At 41.7% G+C, this 19,208-nt stretch overlaps 1 protein-coding gene across 1 annotated transcript in view; it reads left to right on the plus strand.

Moving 5' to 3' along the window:
• The window catches only part of fbxl5 (F-box and leucine-rich repeat protein 5), a 79,387-nt gene that overhangs the window by 25,510 nt on the left and 34,669 nt on the right, over positions 1-19,208 (plus strand). The window contains exons 4-8 of the mRNA XM_060937661.1: positions 2,730-2,925; positions 5,116-5,295; positions 8,122-8,247; positions 8,335-8,483; positions 19,070-19,152. Of these exons, the coding sequence (XP_060793644.1) occupies positions 2,730-2,925; positions 5,116-5,295; positions 8,122-8,247; positions 8,335-8,483; positions 19,070-19,152 (734 nt within the window). The remainder of the gene's footprint in view (positions 1-2,729; positions 2,926-5,115; positions 5,296-8,121; positions 8,248-8,334; positions 8,484-19,069; positions 19,153-19,208) is intronic.

Genomic DNA, 19,208 nt, shown 5'->3' on the forward strand with positions numbered 1-19,208 from the left:
GGCCGTACTGAGCCTAGCTACATTGCTAACAGGAGTGACAGCGCGTCTGACTGCGTCTGACTGACTGGGAGGTCGCGCAAAGCTCGGAGAGGTACGGAGCAGCTCGTCTCAATTCAGATAAGAGCATATTTCATTATGGAAGTACGGTGGACTGTTCCTTTAAGTTACAGCCTTACTTATGGCTGTTACAAAGCGCTGATACTGAAGACTCCTTTTCGTAAATGCTTAATGAGCATCTCTTCATAGAAAACTTCACCATATCAACTATTAAACAATTTTTATCCCTCGCTGGTTGAAACGCCCAAAGGGGGATTATGTCATGGTGATGTCCGTCTGTCCCAGGAAGGGTACTCACCTTCTGAAATCATCTCCTCTCACAATTTGTGGAGGAATTTCACAAAACTTGGCAAAAGGCCTTGTTGTACCGTATGTCGGTAGTACACATTTTGTTCAATTCGGTCACATTTTACTAGAGTTGTGGCCCTTGATTAACGGCCTTGTGGCAGATTCTACCGTAACTGGATCCATTAACCACTTGCCCACAAAATAAGAAATTTTTCTTGTCCTTTTTTCAGTGAGGTAATATTTTCAAGATTGAAAATATGGTATTTGGTCTTCTAAAACAGCACGTCATTTAAAAATACACTGAGTATATCAATAAAAGATTTTTAAAGAATAAAGTTCTATTTCTTTGACATATCTGACAGACACAACTCCCATTTTAAAAGTCACTTTCATTATCCCTGTTGCTATCGTCAGTGAATTTCTGTCAGATGACCTGACGATAGACTCGGCCATTATGGATCTTTGGTAGTTATCGTATGGAAGCAGGCTTTATCATTTTTGGGTGTCAACAGATAGAGTTGAAATAGATTAACAGCGAAAAAACTATTTCGTTCACGAGAGAAGCCCACAGTTATTTTTAAAAAATGCTATCGTCAGTCTGTCAGTCTAATGCACCTGACGATAGCAAAATTCAAGCCCTCACCACGCACATGTTGACTGACGCAAAGAGGAAATTCTACTGCGCATGATTTTTGTGACGGCAGACATTTACTTCCGGGCAAGACTTGGAGTTCTGACAGCTAGATTTCATCAAATAAATCAAGGTAAGATTTTCAGTCAGCTATCCTGACGACAGAAATTTTTGACGATAGAAACATTGAGAATATATTTGTGCGTTCATATTAAAATTTTTCTGGAGGAAAACTATCGTAAGTTGAGATAAATCAGAGCCACTTGCGACCCTTTCAGCCGACAGGCCATTTCAATGTGTTATTTCCCCGCGAAAGTGACACAGTCGTGTCTATCGTCACTGTTCTGACAATTATTGTTGATATTTCAATTTTGAAAATAAATTTTATCTTTTTTATTTCAATATTTTATTTTATTATTTGGTTCTAGTGATGAGGTATTTAATATTATGACTAAATTTGTCAGATTAATAATGTAAGACAGTTTTGTTGCTATTGTCATCTAGAGTGTCTGTCAGAATATGATGGTAGACGTTAGTTTGTCAGGTTTTGATGATAGAAACCGATGTGTTTCTATTGTCGTTTAGCATGTCTGTCATGTCAGGCTTTTATTAATTAGTTACCAGGACTACTGTCCTAAAATTTACTGTGAATGTCCAAGACCCCAAATGCTACTAGAAAAACTTAATAGAATGATCAAAATAATCAATTCAGCAATTTAAGGAGATGGGACTTAACTGGCCTCTGTTATGGTAGAATCAGCCTTGTACTTTCACAATTTCATGAAGGTGTGTTTTCCTTCTGATATCAACTCCTCTCAGTTTTTGGATGAATTTCTTGAAGCTTGGCAAAAGGCCATGTTGTATGACGGTAATACACAGATTGGTAAAATTTTCAAAAACGAAATTAAATCACAGAGTTTTGACCCTTGATTAAATAACTTGCACTTTTTGACAATTTCATGAGGGTGTACGTTCTTCTGAAATCAACTCCTCTCACAATTTGTGGAGGAATTTCACCAAACTTGGCAAAAGGCTTTGTTATATGACAGTTATGCGCATATTGAAATTTGGTTTAATTTGGGCAGATTTTCCCAGAGTTATGCCCTTGATTATTAACAAACTTGCACTTTGGCAATTTCATCAAGGTGTGCTTGCTTTCTGAAATCAACTTCCCTCACAATTTTTATCCCCCGCTGGCCAAAAGGCCCGAAGGGGGATGATGTCCGTCCCAGGAAAGGGTACTCACCTTTTGAAATCATCTCCTCTCACAATATTTGGAGGAATTTCACAAAACTTGACAGGATTCTTTGTCATATGTCGGTAATACACATATTCCAATTTTGTTCAATTCGGTCTCATTTTACCAGAGTTATGGCCGAGTTGCCAGCGGGGGATATCGTTCTCTCAGAGCGCTCTTGTTAATCTGGTTATGTGGGGTATCTGTTGTACAAGCTCTTGCTTTAGACACATTATAGAAAATTAAGAATACATTTCTTAAGAATGAATAGAAAATTAACATAGTTAATGATGAATGAATGGTAAGAATTTGAGACGGCTGCAGATCTTCAGTACGGGTTAACGTTTTGTCCGTACAGCTTCTCTGAGTCATGGAGGATGTTAATAGTGGCCTTGAGTAGAAGAAACATGACATTTATATAGTGCAGCACACAATCGCACCACTACTGTATACCTGACCACACTGGTTTAAGGAACGCCTTGTACTTGCTTTGTAATGCTGTTGTATCGGTCTCAGGTGTTCCAGCCCATGCTGATGGAGTACTTCACCTATGAGGAGCTGAAGGCCATAAAGAGACAGGTGATCGCACAGCACTGCAGCCAGCAGCAATGGGACACAGCCGCCGAGGTGCTGAAGGGCTTGAACCTGTGGAGTCAGGCCGAGGAGCTGCACAAGGCCTTCAAATACTCCGACCATGAGAAGACCGAGGATGGTGAGGGATGCTCTCGGAGGAACAGAGTAGCACAGGGTGAAACATGGGCATGACGTTAGTTATGTAACCTGTAAAGATTGTGTTTAAATCCATTTACATTACAACCAACAAATATTTTGCAGTGTTTCTCAAATTAGGGTCTGAGAAGTACAGCCTGGAGGTGTGTGTGGTGTTTTAAAATATGTTGTGGTGGGAATCACAGCCCACATTGGTGAAGTTATTGCATTTCAGGGTCTGTGTACCAAGTCAATGCAGAACTGATGAAACGCATCAGTGGGAAGTTCACTAATAGAAAGCTTCAAAAATTATTATTTAAATATTTATAAATGAGCGAAATCCATTCTGAGGGTGTCTATGGAATGTATTCTGGCTATAGAAAGTTTGAGAAGCAAGACCGTCATCTTTTGGCTGCTCCTGTTGGGGGTCGCCACAGTTGATCATCATGATCCACATATTTGATTTGGCATAGGTTTTACACCAGACGCTCTTCCTGAAGCCTCCCTCCCCAATTTATCCAAGCTTGGGACCAGCACTTCGTCTCGAGAAGCAAGACTTTGATGGATCCATTATTGTAGAGATCCCTGCTTGGTATGGTCTGGATATTTTTTTTCACAACAGTCCTGATCTTGGTCCCTCTGTCAGGTTTGGAATATATTTGTAGGATTTCATACGTGTTGAAGTTATGTTCGATTGGCAGGCAGGTGTCTATTTTGTATCACCGCTCCAAATCAGTGCAATCTGTGTAACCATGTGTTGTGATGGTGGAACTTTAACTGCATGGAACCAGAAAAGAATCCAGAATCCCAAGCTGCACAACAATTTGCAATATCCTTGAGAGATCATGAGTCGAATCCCAATGATGCCGCAGGCTGGGAGTCCAAGAGAGCACAATGGCGTTGCTCTCTCCACTAGCCAGTCATGAGCTCGTGTATGTGGAAGAGGATAAACGCCCTGTGACGCAGCATTTTGTGGCTGCATGTGTCTCGGGCAAAGCAAATACAAGCCTTCACTAGTTTATGATGTGATGGTGGTAATTGGGGGGAAAATGACCAAGTTGGGATTTTTAGAAAATGTTAGTGACTGTGTATTTGCACCCAGAGGCATCGTCTTTCTTTAAAAGAAAAAAAAAAAAAAGACGACACTATGTAACTCAAACAGCGGTTCCTGAGTAAAATTACAGGCTTGTTTGAACTGCAGCTTGCTGATTTTTTTTTTTTTAAATGCTTTTTAGACTGTGCGAGACACCGATCAGCTTATTTGCTTAAAGGAACAGTCCACCGTACTTCCATAATGAAATATGCTCTTATCTGAATTGAGACGAGCTGCTCCGTACCTCTCCGAGCTTTGCACGACCTCCCAGTCAGTCAGACGCGCTGTCACTCCTGTTAGCAATGTAGCTAGGCTCAGCATGGCCAATGGTATTTTTTGGGGCTGTAGTTAGATGCGACCAAACTCTTCCGCGTTTTTCCTGTTTACATAGGTTTATATGACCAGTGATATGAAACAAGTTCAGTTACACAAATTGAAACGTAGCGATTTTCTATGCTATGGAAAGTCCGCACTATAATGACAGGCGTACTAACACCTTCTGCGTGCTTCGGCAGCGCATTGATACGGAGCTCAGATATCAATGCGCTGCCGAAGCGCGCAGAAGGTGTTAGTACGCCTGTCATTATAGTGCGGACTTTCCATAGCATAGAAAATTGCCACGTTTCAATTTTTTTAACTGAACTTTGTTTCATGTCACTGGTCATATAAACCTATGTAAACAGGAAAAACGCGGAAGAGTTTGGTCGCATCTAACTACAGCCCCAAAAAATACCATTGGCCATACTGAGCCTAGCTACATTGCTAACAGGAGTGACAGCGCGTCTGACTGCGTCTGACTGGGAGGTCGCGCAAAGCTCGGAGAGGTACAGAGCAGCTCGTCTCAATTCAGATAAGAGCATATTTCATTATGGAAGTACGGTGGACTGTTCCTTTAAGCACTTTTATTGGAACACTGAACTCTCAAACAATGATCGCCATGCCCAACAAAAATATCTGTAATTCAGGCTGTGGTGTTTTCGCGGTAGGATTTTCTGCAACCCTGAAACAACATGACCACATCGACAGTGTGTACAGAGCTGTTTATCCTCTGCAGTCTTAAAACAATTGCTGCAGGTTTGTCTTTTTATTTCCATCCTGCAGAATGTGACGGTCGTGCCAGCACTCACATCTCGGTGCTGCCTCAGGAGGTCATGGTGCGGCTGTTTCGTTACCTGGGCCCAGAGGACCTGTGCCGCTGCAGCCAGGTGTGCCATACCTGGGCAGAGGTGGTTAAAACGGGCTCGCTGTGGAGACACCTGTATCCAGTCCGCTGGGCCAGAGGTGAGACACCGGTTTTGCCTTTTATTATTCGGTATTGAATGCTTTTTATGAAATTTGGCAGAGGAGCAGTCACGAGTGCCGGCGCAGCAGTTTTGGTGTACACCTCACAAGCACTTTGGCTCATGCCAAAGAGGTTTAATTGATGCCCATGATATTAATTATCTCCATTTTGTATTTTCTGCAAAACCCCCCCCCCCCCCCCTTTTTTTTTTAAACTGCTATGGATTTTGTCCAGCTGAGATGAAATCTGTATCACAGCATCACTGGATGCATTTTTATTATTTTTTTTTATTTTATAAAGTTTATTAAAGACTAACACTTTTTTTTTCCTTTTTTTTTTTTTTTTTTTTAAATTCATAATGAATGAATATATAGTGTGATATTTGATGTGGAACATGGATAAATCTCGGTAGTTCCTGATATCACTTGCATTATAGTCGCTGTAACCAGTCGTTCTCTCGTTATTCCCTCTCTTTATCTCTTTCTTGAAGTTGATGAGACAAAAACACAATGTGTCCTGTTAGAGAAACCGCTGTCAATCCTCTGTCCTGAAGATTCCCATGTTACAGTTTTCCTTCTGGCAGTTATAAAGCACTGCCACTGGAGACTCCGCCCCTAAATGTTAAACAGACCTCTCACAGATGATGTCATCATATCAACGATTATACTTTTTTTTTCTTTGTTAAATAGCACCGCTTTTTCTTTTAATCCGTTTATTATTCAGCTTAGATCCTGTGACGCGTCCACCGTACAATTTCCTGCGTCTGAGCCGTTTCCATAAAAATGTGTTAGAACGAGTGCGTTAATATAAAGCTGAACGTAAACTTTGAGTACAAATGCAAGTTTTTCACATGAGGCACGTTTCAGTGAGCAGCAGCAGCATCTTCTGTATTGTCCTCAAAGCTGGAAAAAGACATGGCCAAGTAGCGGAGTTAAAGCTGATTTTTGTTTTCCTACAATAAGATGATTTTCATTTTGCTTAGACTTAACCATAAGATGACAATAAGGGGTACGCTGGAGGTTTATCCCCACCTTTATCAGGGTAATTGTTTGCTTTAGGAGTTTGATAGGCAAACAGGAAATCCGTGTCACTCTGAAAAGGCTGTGGTTGCTGTGCTGGGATGACTCTGCAGATTGCACCACTGAGACGTACAGCTAAAGCCAGCTGCTGAAAATGAACCTCTGATGGGTTTCTGCAAAGGAGTTGTGTTTTTTCTTTTTTTTTTTTCCCCCCTTCTCTAATCTTAGATATAAGAAGTGCATGTTTTTGTAGACTTGTTGAACTGAGATGATCATATAAAATTGCTCGGTATAAATCAGCCTGATTACTGTCCATTCATTTGTCTCCAGTGTGCTTAATGAATAATATTGATTTTTTTTTTTTTGTGTGTGTGTGTGATGGAGTTTCCTGTTTTTAAAAAAAATAAAAATCGCATTCACTTATCGTTCTTGTTATCTTTGAGAATGATATTTTGATAATCTCTTGCACTGGAGGGGTTGTGTAAGAACATTTTTATTTATTTTTTTATACAAATTAATTTTTTTAAAACCCCCTATTGGTTGAAAGGCCCGGGGGAGAGGGGGATTATGTCGTAGCGATTTCTGTTCGTCCATCCTGGGAAGGGTACTCGCCTTCTGAAATCAACTCCGCTCTCAATTTTTTTTTTTTGGAGGAATTTCACGAAACTTGTCAGGATTCTTTGTTATATGTCGGTAATACGCATATTATAATTTCGTTAAATTGGGTTACATTTTGCCAGAGTTACAGCCCTTGATTAACAAAATTATTCTTTGACAATTTGATGTGTGTTTTCCTTCTGAAATCAACTCCTCTCATAATTTTTGGAGGAATTTTACAAGACTTGGCAAAAGGCCTTGTTGTACCGTATGTCAGTAGTACGCATAGTTATTTTGTTGCAGTTGCGGCCCTTGATTAACAGCCTTGTACTTTCACAATCTCATGAAGGTGTGCTTGCTTTCTGACATCAACTCCTCTCACGGTTTTTAGACGAATTTCTCGAAGCTTGGCAAAAGGCCGTGTTGTATGACGGTAATACGCATACTACGATTTAATTTTTCTTGTGAAAATTTGACCAGAGTTTTGACCGTTGATTAAATAACTTGCACTTTGACAGTTTCATGAGGGTGTACGTTTTTCTGAAATCAACTCCTCTCACAATTTGTGGAGGAATTTCACCAAACTTGGCAAAAGGCTTTGTTATATGACAGTTATATGCAGATTGAAATTTGGTTTAATTTGGGCAAATTTTCCCAGAGTTATGCCCTTGATTATTAACAAACTTGTACTTTGGCAATTTCATCAAGGTGTGCTTGCTTTCTGAAATCAACTTCCCTCACAATTTTTATCCCCCGCTGGCCAAATGGCCTGAAGGGGGATTATGTCATGGCGACGTACGACCGTCCGTCCCGGGAAGGGTACTCGCCTTCTGAAATCAACTCCTCTCACAATATTTGGAAGAATTTCATGAAACTTGACAGGATTCTTTGTCATATGTCAGTAATGCGCATATTGCAATTTCGTTCAATTTGGTCGCATTTCACCAGAGTTATGGCCGAGTTGCCAGTGGGAGGGTATTGTGCTCTCGGAGCACTCTTGTGAGGAATCACAGCTAGACATGATGGATGAGAATCGGAGGAGAAACGAATTGTTGAAATAGGATTTGGTGACCTAATGAACTGATGCATGGTAGTAAGACAGATGATTATTTTCCATCGTTATTGTGAGTGCAGACTGAGGGTCACTTCAGTCTGTAGAACACATTCTTGCCTGTGGAGCTATAGGAGTGTGATTTTGTTTCCCCCCAGGTGATTATTACCGTGGTCCCCCAGGAGAGCCAGACCAGGATCCTGATGAAGACTGGGTTCGGAACCTGCAGGAGGAAGGACGAGCCTATCAGGAGTGGGACGAGGACGCAGATATAGATGAATCTGGTGACTTCTCGTTTTCCTCTTCTGAAACAGGTCTGCTGAGATCAGAACAGAAGTGCTTATGTTGCTCTGATTGTGTGTCATGTGCAGAGGAATCATGTGAGGACTCACTGGCTATCAGTGCTGTGCGCAAAGAAAAGAAGTTGCTGAATGGAATGATCCAGAACCTTCTCCCAGCCATGGGGTCATCGGTTCGCACCCTCAGCCTGGCTTACAGTGCTGCCGTCTCCAGCAAAATGGTAAGTAGAAACTTTGAGCTTGTGGGACGCCTTTCTTGTGTTCAGACCTGATGAGGGGTGGTTTTTGTGTGTGTTCTGGAACTGAACCTGAAGTTTCATCACTAGAAGTTTCACAAGGCTAGAAATGTACTGGCAAAAGTCATTTGCTCACTTTTTGTTCATTGCTCACTTCCTGCAGTCGGGCTGACTCAGGCCTCAATTGTGTTTCACAGGTTTTACTTGGAAGTCACTCGACACCTGTGTATTTTTATGTGTGAAGCTTTTGTTCTTGATTTAAATGACCCAGCATACTTTTTTTTTTTTTATCCAGTTATAGGAGCATTTAATGTTGTGGAATGTCTTTGAAACATGTTGGTTCCTGTTATCACTCCTTTTTTAAAAATGGGTTCAAAACAGGATCAGAAAAGTTAGGTTATAACTTTTAACTCGGATTGTTAGGGCCAATTTATGCTGACAGCCCAGTCCTCGCAGATGGCGTCTGCGAAGCCCCCCCTTCGCAGACGCTCTGCGCGCACCACCCAAAATTTGTGACCACCGCAGACAGCCTCGCAGACAAGAGGGCTCTGATTGGGTCCACTCTGCATCCGCTGTACACGCACTTCCGCTTCCCTACTTCCCCGGTTTGGTTTGTTTTCACGGCTGCCATTTTTAAAAACACGAGCGAAGATGGAGCAGCACGAAGAGCGGTTGATCGAGGAAGTGAGGAAGTACGTACATCTATACGACTCCAGTTCTAGTCATTATAAGTAACCGGAGGATAAACACTCCACTAACCACACCCACCAACTACTCCTAGCGATTTCGCGACTTCGCGCCCCCTTGCGTTGTGGCGGTGAATAACATCGCGCACGCCTATTACTCCCCGCTCAACGATAAATTAGAACTGTCTGCGAAAGCCTTGTCGCAAGAGCATGCAGAGGCCTTCACAAAACGCAGAATCTGGAGACCCCTTCCAAAAATGTTAATCATTCTGACGTAATGTGTCTATGTTTATTGTAGAAACGATAACCTATTAGCACTAGTGCATTGGTGTAACCCTGTGATTTGTGTTGCAGACGACAATATTTTTGGGAAGCACAAAGAACCTTTAAAGAATGCTAGCACAACCCTAGTCTTGGGGTTGTTTGAGACGTGTCGAAAATGTCTACAAAACATCCATCCATTATCTCTAGCCGCTTATCCTGTACAGGGTCGCAGGCAAGCTGGAGCCTATCCCAGCTGACTACGGGTGAAAGGCGGGGTACACCCTGGACAAGTCGCCAGGTCATCGCAGGGCTGACACACAGACAAACAACCATTCACGCTCTTTCACACCTACGGTCAATTTAGAGCCGTCAATTAGCCTAACCTGCATGTCTTTGGACTGTGGGGGAAACCGGAGCAAACCCACACAGGGAGAACATGCAAACTCCACACAGAAAGGCCCTCATTGACCGCTGAGGCTCAAACCCGGAACCTTCTTGCTGTGAGGTGACGGCGCTAACCACTACACCACCGTGCCGCCCCGTCTGCAAAACAAATTAATTAAAATCTGGCATGTTTGACAAACGTACAGTATTTTAAAATCCAGTCAGCTGTTTGATAGTGACAGCAATGTAATCGGTCAGTGTTATAAATTTATATTCCATCACTGTATGATCATTTTAGGGCTGGGTGATATGGACCAAAAATCATATCCTGGTATTTTTAGCATGCATGAAAATCCCTCACCTTTCGGCGAAATTCGCCGTTTTGAAACCAAAATGGGTGACCTACGTGAATTGTGTAGATCCGATGAGGAAAAAAAAAAAAATTTGGGGGGGGGGTGTTTGATATTGACCCAAAGGGCAAGGAGGTCGCTTCGCACCCATTGACAGTTTGCGCCTCCTCCTCCTGCTTTGATATTGACGCCATAGCGACGAGTACATCTCGCTGCGAAGGGCAAGCGGCGTCATTTCGCGCCTCTTCTCCTGCTGACCAGAGCATGCACACATCAGAGTGCAGACCAGACCGCTGGAAGCTGGATTGAGTCATCGGACTGAATTTCCTACTTTTTTCAAACTTTCCTGATTTGCCATCAAAACAAACAAAACTTCCGGCTTGATTACGTCAGCATTCGAAAGAGGGTGCGCGCGTCTTTTGACAATCCCTGTGTCCGAAATCGCTCGCTACTCGCTATATAGGGCACTGTATAGTGGAGACGCCATTTTGTAGTGCTGTCCGTGCTGAAAGAAATCAAATTAAAAGTCTCAAATTTGATTTAATAAAAGACAGCAGCAAAGAAGAAAGTATTCAGCCTTGATTTAAAAAGAACTGAAAGCTGCAGGTACTTCCATATCTTGGCAGGCTGAGTGGTATGCTGGGGCACCTCTTGCCAGCAGACCAGGATATCCAGAGGGAACTTGTGCGGTTCAGTGTTGACCTGACCATCCCCAGCTTCAAGGAGGGAGAGAGCATCGTGGAGTGGTGGGGTCATGTCTTCGACAAACCAGACAAGTACCCCTCCCTGGGTGCACTGGTTAAGTGTTGCCTCTCCATCTTTCATAGACCTAGAATCGAGTCCTCTTTTAGTCTGATGAATGATGTAATTGATCAAAGGAGTGGCAACATGAATGTGGAAACATTTAATGCAATACAGACGGTCAAGTAGACGCTGATGTCCAGGGGGAAGACAGCTATGCAGCTCTTTAGAAGGGAGGACGTGAAGTTTGGGGAAGTGGACAGAACATTGTGCAAGAACATTAACTCTGCAGCAGCTACATACAAACACCAGCAGAGGGTGAACAAGGAGGAAAAGCAGCAGCAGCAGAGCAAGTATGGCTCTCAAACAACTTGCAGTGCTCAGCAGGTCAAGAAACCGACTGCTGAAGGAGAGAAGCGGGCAAGGCTGAAACATGTGGCAACTCGGCGAAAGCGGGCCATGGAGACACTGGTGGTCCAGGCAAATAAAAGGAAAAAAATGATCACTATTCCTTGTGTGTTCTCCACTTTCTTCGTTCTATTATTCGCATTTTTTTCCAGGGCATAATTTCACTATAACTACATGTATTTGTACTGTATGTCCTTGTGCAAATGTCAATACAGTATACTTAGTAAGGAGGCTATAATATTTATTCTGGGAGAGGACCTCCCAAACAAAATAAAACAACACCAGAGGCCACGTCACCACTCGCGCACCCTTCTCACCTTTTTCACCCCGACCCGTTTTCATGCCTGTTTTAGGCTGAATGTGATATCCGTGAAATGGGCTTAATGTTCAGTTTAAACTCCATGCCACACGTATGATGTCACAAGCACTTTTATTTAAAGACACTTCTTCAAAACCTCCCAGGTTTTCCTTTCCTGCTCAACAAAGCACAGCTGTGTAAATAGCAAAAAATGTAAACAGCAAGAACAGGCCTTCTCTGTTTGAAAATATCCAGCTGCACAGTATATATTAATATGTAACCAAAAAAAAAACATCTTTGAAAGAAATGGCCGATGTTACATAAAAATAGGCAAACGTCTGCTCCTACAGCGCTGTCCAAATAACAAAAATGTAAACCGAACTAAAGTAACAGGCCGACTCTTGTTGAAAATACACAGCTGCAGTGTATATATTAACATTTAATGAAAACATGGATTTAAATAAAAAAAAAATCTATGAAATAAATAGCTTGTATTACATACCAATAGGCGTACCTCTGCTCCTACAGATCTGTACAAACTAAAATGGAAACGGAACAGAACAGACCTGACCGGTTTGAAAATATACAGTTGCTCAATAGGTCAACATCTCATCTCATCTCTAGCCGCTTTATCCTGTTCTACAGGGTCGCAGGCAAGCTGGAGCCTATCCCAGCTGACTACGGGCGAAAGGCGGGGTACACCCTGGACAAGTCGCCAGGTCATCACAGGGCTGACACATAGACACAGACAACCATTCACACTCACATTCACACCTACGCTCAATTTAGAGTCACCAGTTAACCTAACCTGCATGTCTTTGGACTGTGGGGGAAACCGGAGCACCCGGAGGAAACCCACGCGGACACGGGGAGAACATGCAAACTCTGCACAGAAAGGCCCTCGCTGACCACGGGGCTCGAACCCGGACCTTCTTGTTGTGAGGCGACAGCGCTAACCACTACACCACCGTGCCGCCCCCATTTCAGAGGATCTCCTCCTTAAACATTGTAGTCACTCCCCAATAGCCAAATGAAGTCTGTGAGCTCTGTCACTTTTTCAGCTCCACAGCTTTGACAACATTGCATCCGTTGTCTGTTGTTATACGGTGGTGCTTGATAGTTTGTGAACCCTTTAGAATTTTCTATATTTCTGTATGAATATGACCTAAAACATCATCAGATGTTCACACAAGTCCTAAAAGTAGATAAAGAGAAACCAGTTAAACACATGAGACAAAAATATTATACTTGGTCATTTATTTATTGAGGAAAACAATCCAATATTACATATGTGAGTGGCAAAAGTATGTGAACCTCTAGGATTAGCAGTTAATTTGAAGGTGAAATTAGAGTCAGGTGTTTCCAATCAATGGGATGACAATCAGGTGTGAGTGGGCACCCTGTTTTATTTAAAGAACAGGGATCTATCAAAGTCTGATCTTCACAACACATGTTTGTGGAAGTGTATCATGGCACGAACAAAGGAGATTTCTGAGGACCTCAAAAAGCGTTGTTGATGCTCATCAGGCTGGAAAAGGTTACAAGGCCATCTCTAAAGAGTTTGGACTCCACCAATCCACAGTCACAGATTGTGTACAAATGGAGGAAATTCAAGGCCATTGTTACCCTCCCCAGGAGTGGTCCACCAACAAAGATCACTCCAAGAGCAAGGCGTGTAATGGTCTGCGTGGTCACAAAGGACCCCAGGGTAACTTCTAAGCAACTGAAGGCCTCTCTCACATTGGCTAATGTTAATGTGTCTATGAGTCCACCATCAGGAGAACACTGAACAACAATGGTGTGCATGGCAGGGTTGCAAGGAGAAAGCCACTGCTCTCCAAAAAGAACATTGCTGCTCATCTGAATTATACCAGTGAATTCTAAAGGAAAATGTCAGGAAATCTGTCCACAAACTGAATCTCAAGAGAAGGTGGGTCATGCAGCAAGACAACAACCCTCAGCACTCACGTCGTTCTACCAAAGAACGGTTAAAGAAGAATAAAGTTAATGTTTTGGAATGGCCAAGTCAAAGTCCTGACCTTAATCCAATGGAAATGTTGTGGAAGGACCTGAAGCGAGCAGTTCATGTGAGGAAACCCACCAACATCCCAGAGTTGAAGCTGTTCTGTACGGAGGAATGGGCTAAAATTCCTCCAAGCCGGTGTGCAGGACTGATCAACAGTTACCGGAAACGTTTAGTTGCAGTTATTGCTGCACAAGGGGGTCACACCAGATACTGAAAGCAAAGGTTCACATACTTTTGCCACTCACAGATATGTAATATTGGCTCATTTTCCTCAATAAATAAATGACCAAGTATAATATTTTTGTCTCATTTGTTTAACTGGGTTCTCTTTATCTACTTTTAGGACTTGTGTGAAAATCTGATGATGTTTTAGGTCATATTTATGCAGAAAAATTGAAAATTCTAAAGGGTTCACAAACTTTCAAGCACCACTGTAGCATTGAGCCCCTTTTCTTCAAGCTTCCAGTTAGTAAGGGCGTCCTGTAGGGCTTCAGCTATGTGCTCCCCAGTGTGGTCTTGCGGAAAATGGCTGGTTTGGAGGCACGCCGTTTTTATCTCCCAAGCTTCAGTAAAACGCACTGTCAAATGCATATGTGGTTCGCGTGCATGTCTTGACCACACATCAGTAGTTAGCCCAAAATGCGATACGTTTGCAAGCCTGTCGGTTAAGTTCTATCGGACCGTAGTATACGTTTCTGGCAGAGCTTCGCTTGCAATATACTGTAGTTGCGACTGGGCAGGGCTCGACATTAATGGTTGTCCGCTTGTCCGGGACAAGTGATCCTTTATGTCAGACAAGTTCATCGTCTCAGTTACTTGTCCGATCAGACAAGTGCCAAAATACGCCGATATTCGGGTTACATATCAAATTTATCAGTTTATTCACATGATTCCCGAAGAATCTCACTTGACATATTGTTTTGATGAATCGCCGGATGTTTCTCTTCGGAAAGAGCGATGTGCTCATGTGCAATATTCCGCTTGCGAAACCGGCCAATACCGCTTCGTGTATTTGAGCTGAAAAGTAAACGGTTGTTTACCAGGCCCTCCAGGATTTCGCGATGTTGCGATTTGCAACATCAACGCAAATTCGACCAATCCCCGCGAATTCAGGGCGGTATTACAATTATATCCAATTACCGCAACATTCCTGCAAATTTGACCAATCGTTGGCGTCGGCTTGAGGTGACGTCGACAAACTACCTTCTGCCTTACTTCCGTGTATACGTTCAAGAGAAGCAGCATGTGCGAGTCAGTGTTTTTATGTAGGCTTAAATTCTGTTACTGAAAGTGTTATGTTTACAGTGAAGGACTGTGTGCACTTTAGTTTTTTTAGTTAATACAAGAAATTAATGGATGCCAACATTTTTGCCAAAATGGTATTTTATTTTCCATTGTTTAGGCAGCTTCAGCATTATACTGTGAGATTCTGTTCAATTTTTTTTCTTCTATGAAGCCTGAGCCATTTATTTTATTAGTTTATAATTATTGTTTAATTTAGTCTTCAGGAGGGACTGCCTGCACACAGTACTAGTATTAATAGTTGTGTTTTTTTTTTTTTTTTCTTACATGAAAGCTGAGGCATTTATATTACATTTTAAGGTAACTTCATGTTGTGCTGTGAGGTTCTCTGCACTTTAACTTTTGAACCAACAGGTGCATTTGGATAAGTAAAGCCTATTTTTCTGCATTTTTGTAGTCCTGGTAATCTTTTATATTGGTAAAGTTGTTTATAAGACCATTTCTCAGTTTTTTTTTTTTTTTTTTTTTTTAATCAATAGTTTTTCAGTAATAACTTAATATTTAACATATCACTCAATTTTAATCACAAAAAGAGAAAATCGCAACATTTTCTCGCAACTTTCACTTCCTCCCGCAATGTAATCGCAACGAAAACCTAAACACCGCAACTTTCATCGCAACCATTAAATACCATACAGGAGCCACACTGAATAATTAGACAACAATTAATCAGTGGAGGATATATATTCAAAGTTAATAATTTAAAAATGAAGAAAAATTTTAATTTTCTGGTTTTCAATTTCTCATAAATTAATGATTGGAGTCCAATTTTTTTTCTGCAGTGCATAGATTTGTGTTAAAGTAATTCTGGTGAAATTACTTTATTACAAATAGTTTATTTTTTATTTATTTATTTTTCCCTCAAATTTTTCTTTGGACAAGTCAACCTCACATTCGGACAAGTAAATTTCCTTTCAACTTGCCCGACAGGACAAGTGGTTTCAAAAGTTAATGTAGAGCCCTGCTGGGTAACTTGTATCTCGGGTCAATTGTGTTTAGCAACTTTTTAAAGCCTTCTTGGTCCACTGTTGAAATAGGAACCATATTTTTAGCTATGTGGTAGGCCACCACCTTTATTATGTCGCACCATTTGGGGCTTTTCGTAAGGCACGGCACTACTAAACAAAGCTTGCAACACAAGCGTTGTTTTGGGGCAGATTTCACTGGCTACGAGGGCTTGGAGGCTACAGCAGCACGTAGTTTCACACTCTCCTTGTAAAGCAGTTTGTGGTGGTGCTGTAGATGATGGAGTAGCTTGGAAGTGCTACCGCCTTTTGATAAAATTTGCTTATGGCAGTCTTTACAGAACTTTTGCTTTGCTCCTCATCTGAAGTCTTGAATCCGAAACATCTCCAAATTACAGAACTGAGGTGTTTTGTTCTAAACCCCCCCGAAACTAGCTCTTCTACATTACTGACCAGCGCCATGTCCGCCTCCATGTTGCTGGAAAGCTGTGTGAGTAGAGGGAGAGGCCTGCGTGCAGATGCAGGGGGTGGGGTTTAGCCGGTAGTATGAGCAGAGTGAAAGCTGCCTACTTTCTATGGACTCGGAGAGGGGAGCAAACAGCCTTGCTTTAAAAAAAAAAAAGCAGCCATAATGCAACATCACATATATCGGTATAACTTGTAATACCCATACCGCCCAGCTGTAAATCATTATTAGGATGCAGTGCTGCAGCACAGCAACTATTGTTCTTCTACGTGTTTCTTCTTATTTCTACACAAATTTCGATTTCGAATAACTCAATAACCGTATGTCGCACACAGACAAACAATATATCGAAACGTGCGGCTCGATCGGACTTGCTATGCTATTACTTTTCTCTACAGAATACGATTTTTTCGCGACGTAGTCGCGAAAAAATCGTCGAAAAAAACCCCCATTCATTTCTATGGAATTAATTGAAAAAAAAAAGCACTTTTTCAACGTTTTTCAAACATCCGCTGCTCTGGCATGCTTTCACCTAGAGACGTGATTCAAACTCTAAAACGTAGGAAAACTTCTCCTCTGTGGATCTGGCATTCAACTTTTCTGCTAGGTTCTACACTTTCGGATCAGTCCCGGCTCAAACGCCATGTGGGTTCCGGGAGAAAATCCGGCTTTTGAATGGGTGTCTATTGCGTTACACACCAGTGAAGCTCGTTAAGTCAGAGTGGAGAGAGCTTGAAAAAAAAGCTCAAACTTTCTCGCTTAAACTGTGTTTTCAGCCACAAATTTCACTCTACAGACATGATTTTCTCAAAAGTAGTAGTAAAACTTGTCCTGATTCACACAATGTCTCTACCTAAACGATAGGATTTACAGTTTTTGAATGACAAGCCTCAAACTGAGAAGAGGGCAGCCGAGAGGCCTCATTGACGCCCATTATAAACGTGACAGAAAAGTCATTCATTTTTAACTTGCTCTAGTGTCCTCATTTTTAACACTACAGACAAAAAATTACATCAGTTTATTCAGGAGACCCTTCTAGCACTCACTGTGAAAGAATTTTGTGAATAGCTGCTTTCGTTGTCGAGTTGTCATTGTTCGAGGCCTGATCCTTAGTAAAAAAACAGCAGAAAACTCAAGACTATAAACGTGACAGAAAAGTCACTCATTTTTAACTCGCTCTAGTGTCCTCATTTTTAACACTACAGACAAAAAATTACATCAGTTTATTCAGGAGACCCTTCTAGCACTCACTGTGAAAGAATTTTGTGAATAGCTGCTTTCGTTGTCGAGTTGTCATTGTTCGAGGCCTGATCCTTAGTAAAAAAACAGCAGAAAACTCAAGACTATAAACGTGACAGAAAAGTCACTCATTTTTAACTCGCTCTAGTGTCCTCATTTTTAACACTACAGACAAAAAATTACATCAGTTCATTCAGGAGACCCTTCTAGCACTCAGTGTGAAAGAATTTTGTGAATAGCTGCTTTTGTTGAGTTGTCATTGTTCGAGGCCTGGTCCTTAGTAAAAAACAGCAGAAAACTCAAGACCTTGTGTGTCTTAGCTCACTGACACCCATTATAAACGTGACAGAAAAGTCACTCATTTTTAACTCGCTCTAGTGTCCTCATTTTTAACACTACAGACAAAAAATTGCATCAGTTTGTTCAGGATACCCTTCTAGCGCCCACTGTGAAAGAATTTTGTGAATAGCTGCTTTCGTTGTCGAGTTGTCATTGTTCGAGGCCTGATCCTTAGTAAAAAAACAGCAGAAAACTCAAGACTATAAACGTGACAGAAAAGTCACTCATTTTTAACTCGCTCTAGTGTCCTCATTTTTAACACTACAGACAAAAAATTACATCAGTTCATTCAGGAGACCCTTCTAGCACTCAGTGTGAAAGAATTTTGTGAATAGCTGCTTTTGTTGAGTTATTTGTCATTGTTCGAGGCCTGGTCCTTAGTAAAAAAACAGCAGAAAACTCAAGACCTTGTGTGTCTTAGCTCACTGACACCCATTATAAACGTGACAGAAAAGTCACTCATTTTTAACTCGCTCTAGTGTCCTCATTTTTAACACTACAGACAAAAAAAATTACATCAGTTTATTCAGGAGACTCTTCTAGCACTCACTGTGAAAGAATTTTGTGAATAGCTGCTTTCGTTGTCGAGTTATTTGTCGTTGTTCGAGGCCTGGTCCTTAGTAAAAAAACAGCAGACACCTGACAAAATCTTGTGTGTGTGTGTCTTAACTCTCCTGCTCAGGCCCGTCACCATGCCGACTGGGGCCAGTAAGGGAGCAGGGGGGGCTGCTGTCTCAAGCACACACACAAATCATGGCATTGTAGCTTCACAATGCAGGTCACACAATGCAGGTCACACAGCTTCATAGCAGGTCACACGTTCACGGCCAGTGAACATGCGTGACCGGATTGCTTCGTGCACTGCATCCTCTCACAATTTCCCCCGGGGAATTGTCCGGTCTAGTTTAATTTATTATCTCCCAGCTCAACTGGTCCCATATTGAGATTATGCTGTACTTTGCTTATAGAGCCTTCGTAATGAAGTGTAAAACAACTGGGTAATATAAACCTCACTTTTTTTTTTTTCCAGATCTCTTGCAAAGATGCTTATAAACATTGTGATGAAATAAACTTGCAGTTTTGTTGTCATTTTTCTTTACCAGGTGCGTCAGGTCCTTAATCTTTGCCCAAATCTCATACACTTGGATCTCACCCAGACTGATGTTACAGATTCAGCTTTTGAAAGGTAATTTTTTTTTTTCCCATGCTACTTCATTTCCTGTTGGTCAATAAAACTGACCG

Source organism: Neoarius graeffei, chromosome 13, assembly GCF_027579695.1.
Source record: "Neoarius graeffei isolate fNeoGra1 chromosome 13, fNeoGra1.pri, whole genome shotgun sequence".
NCBI classification, from domain to species: domain Eukaryota; kingdom Metazoa; phylum Chordata; class Actinopteri; order Siluriformes; family Ariidae; genus Neoarius; species Neoarius graeffei.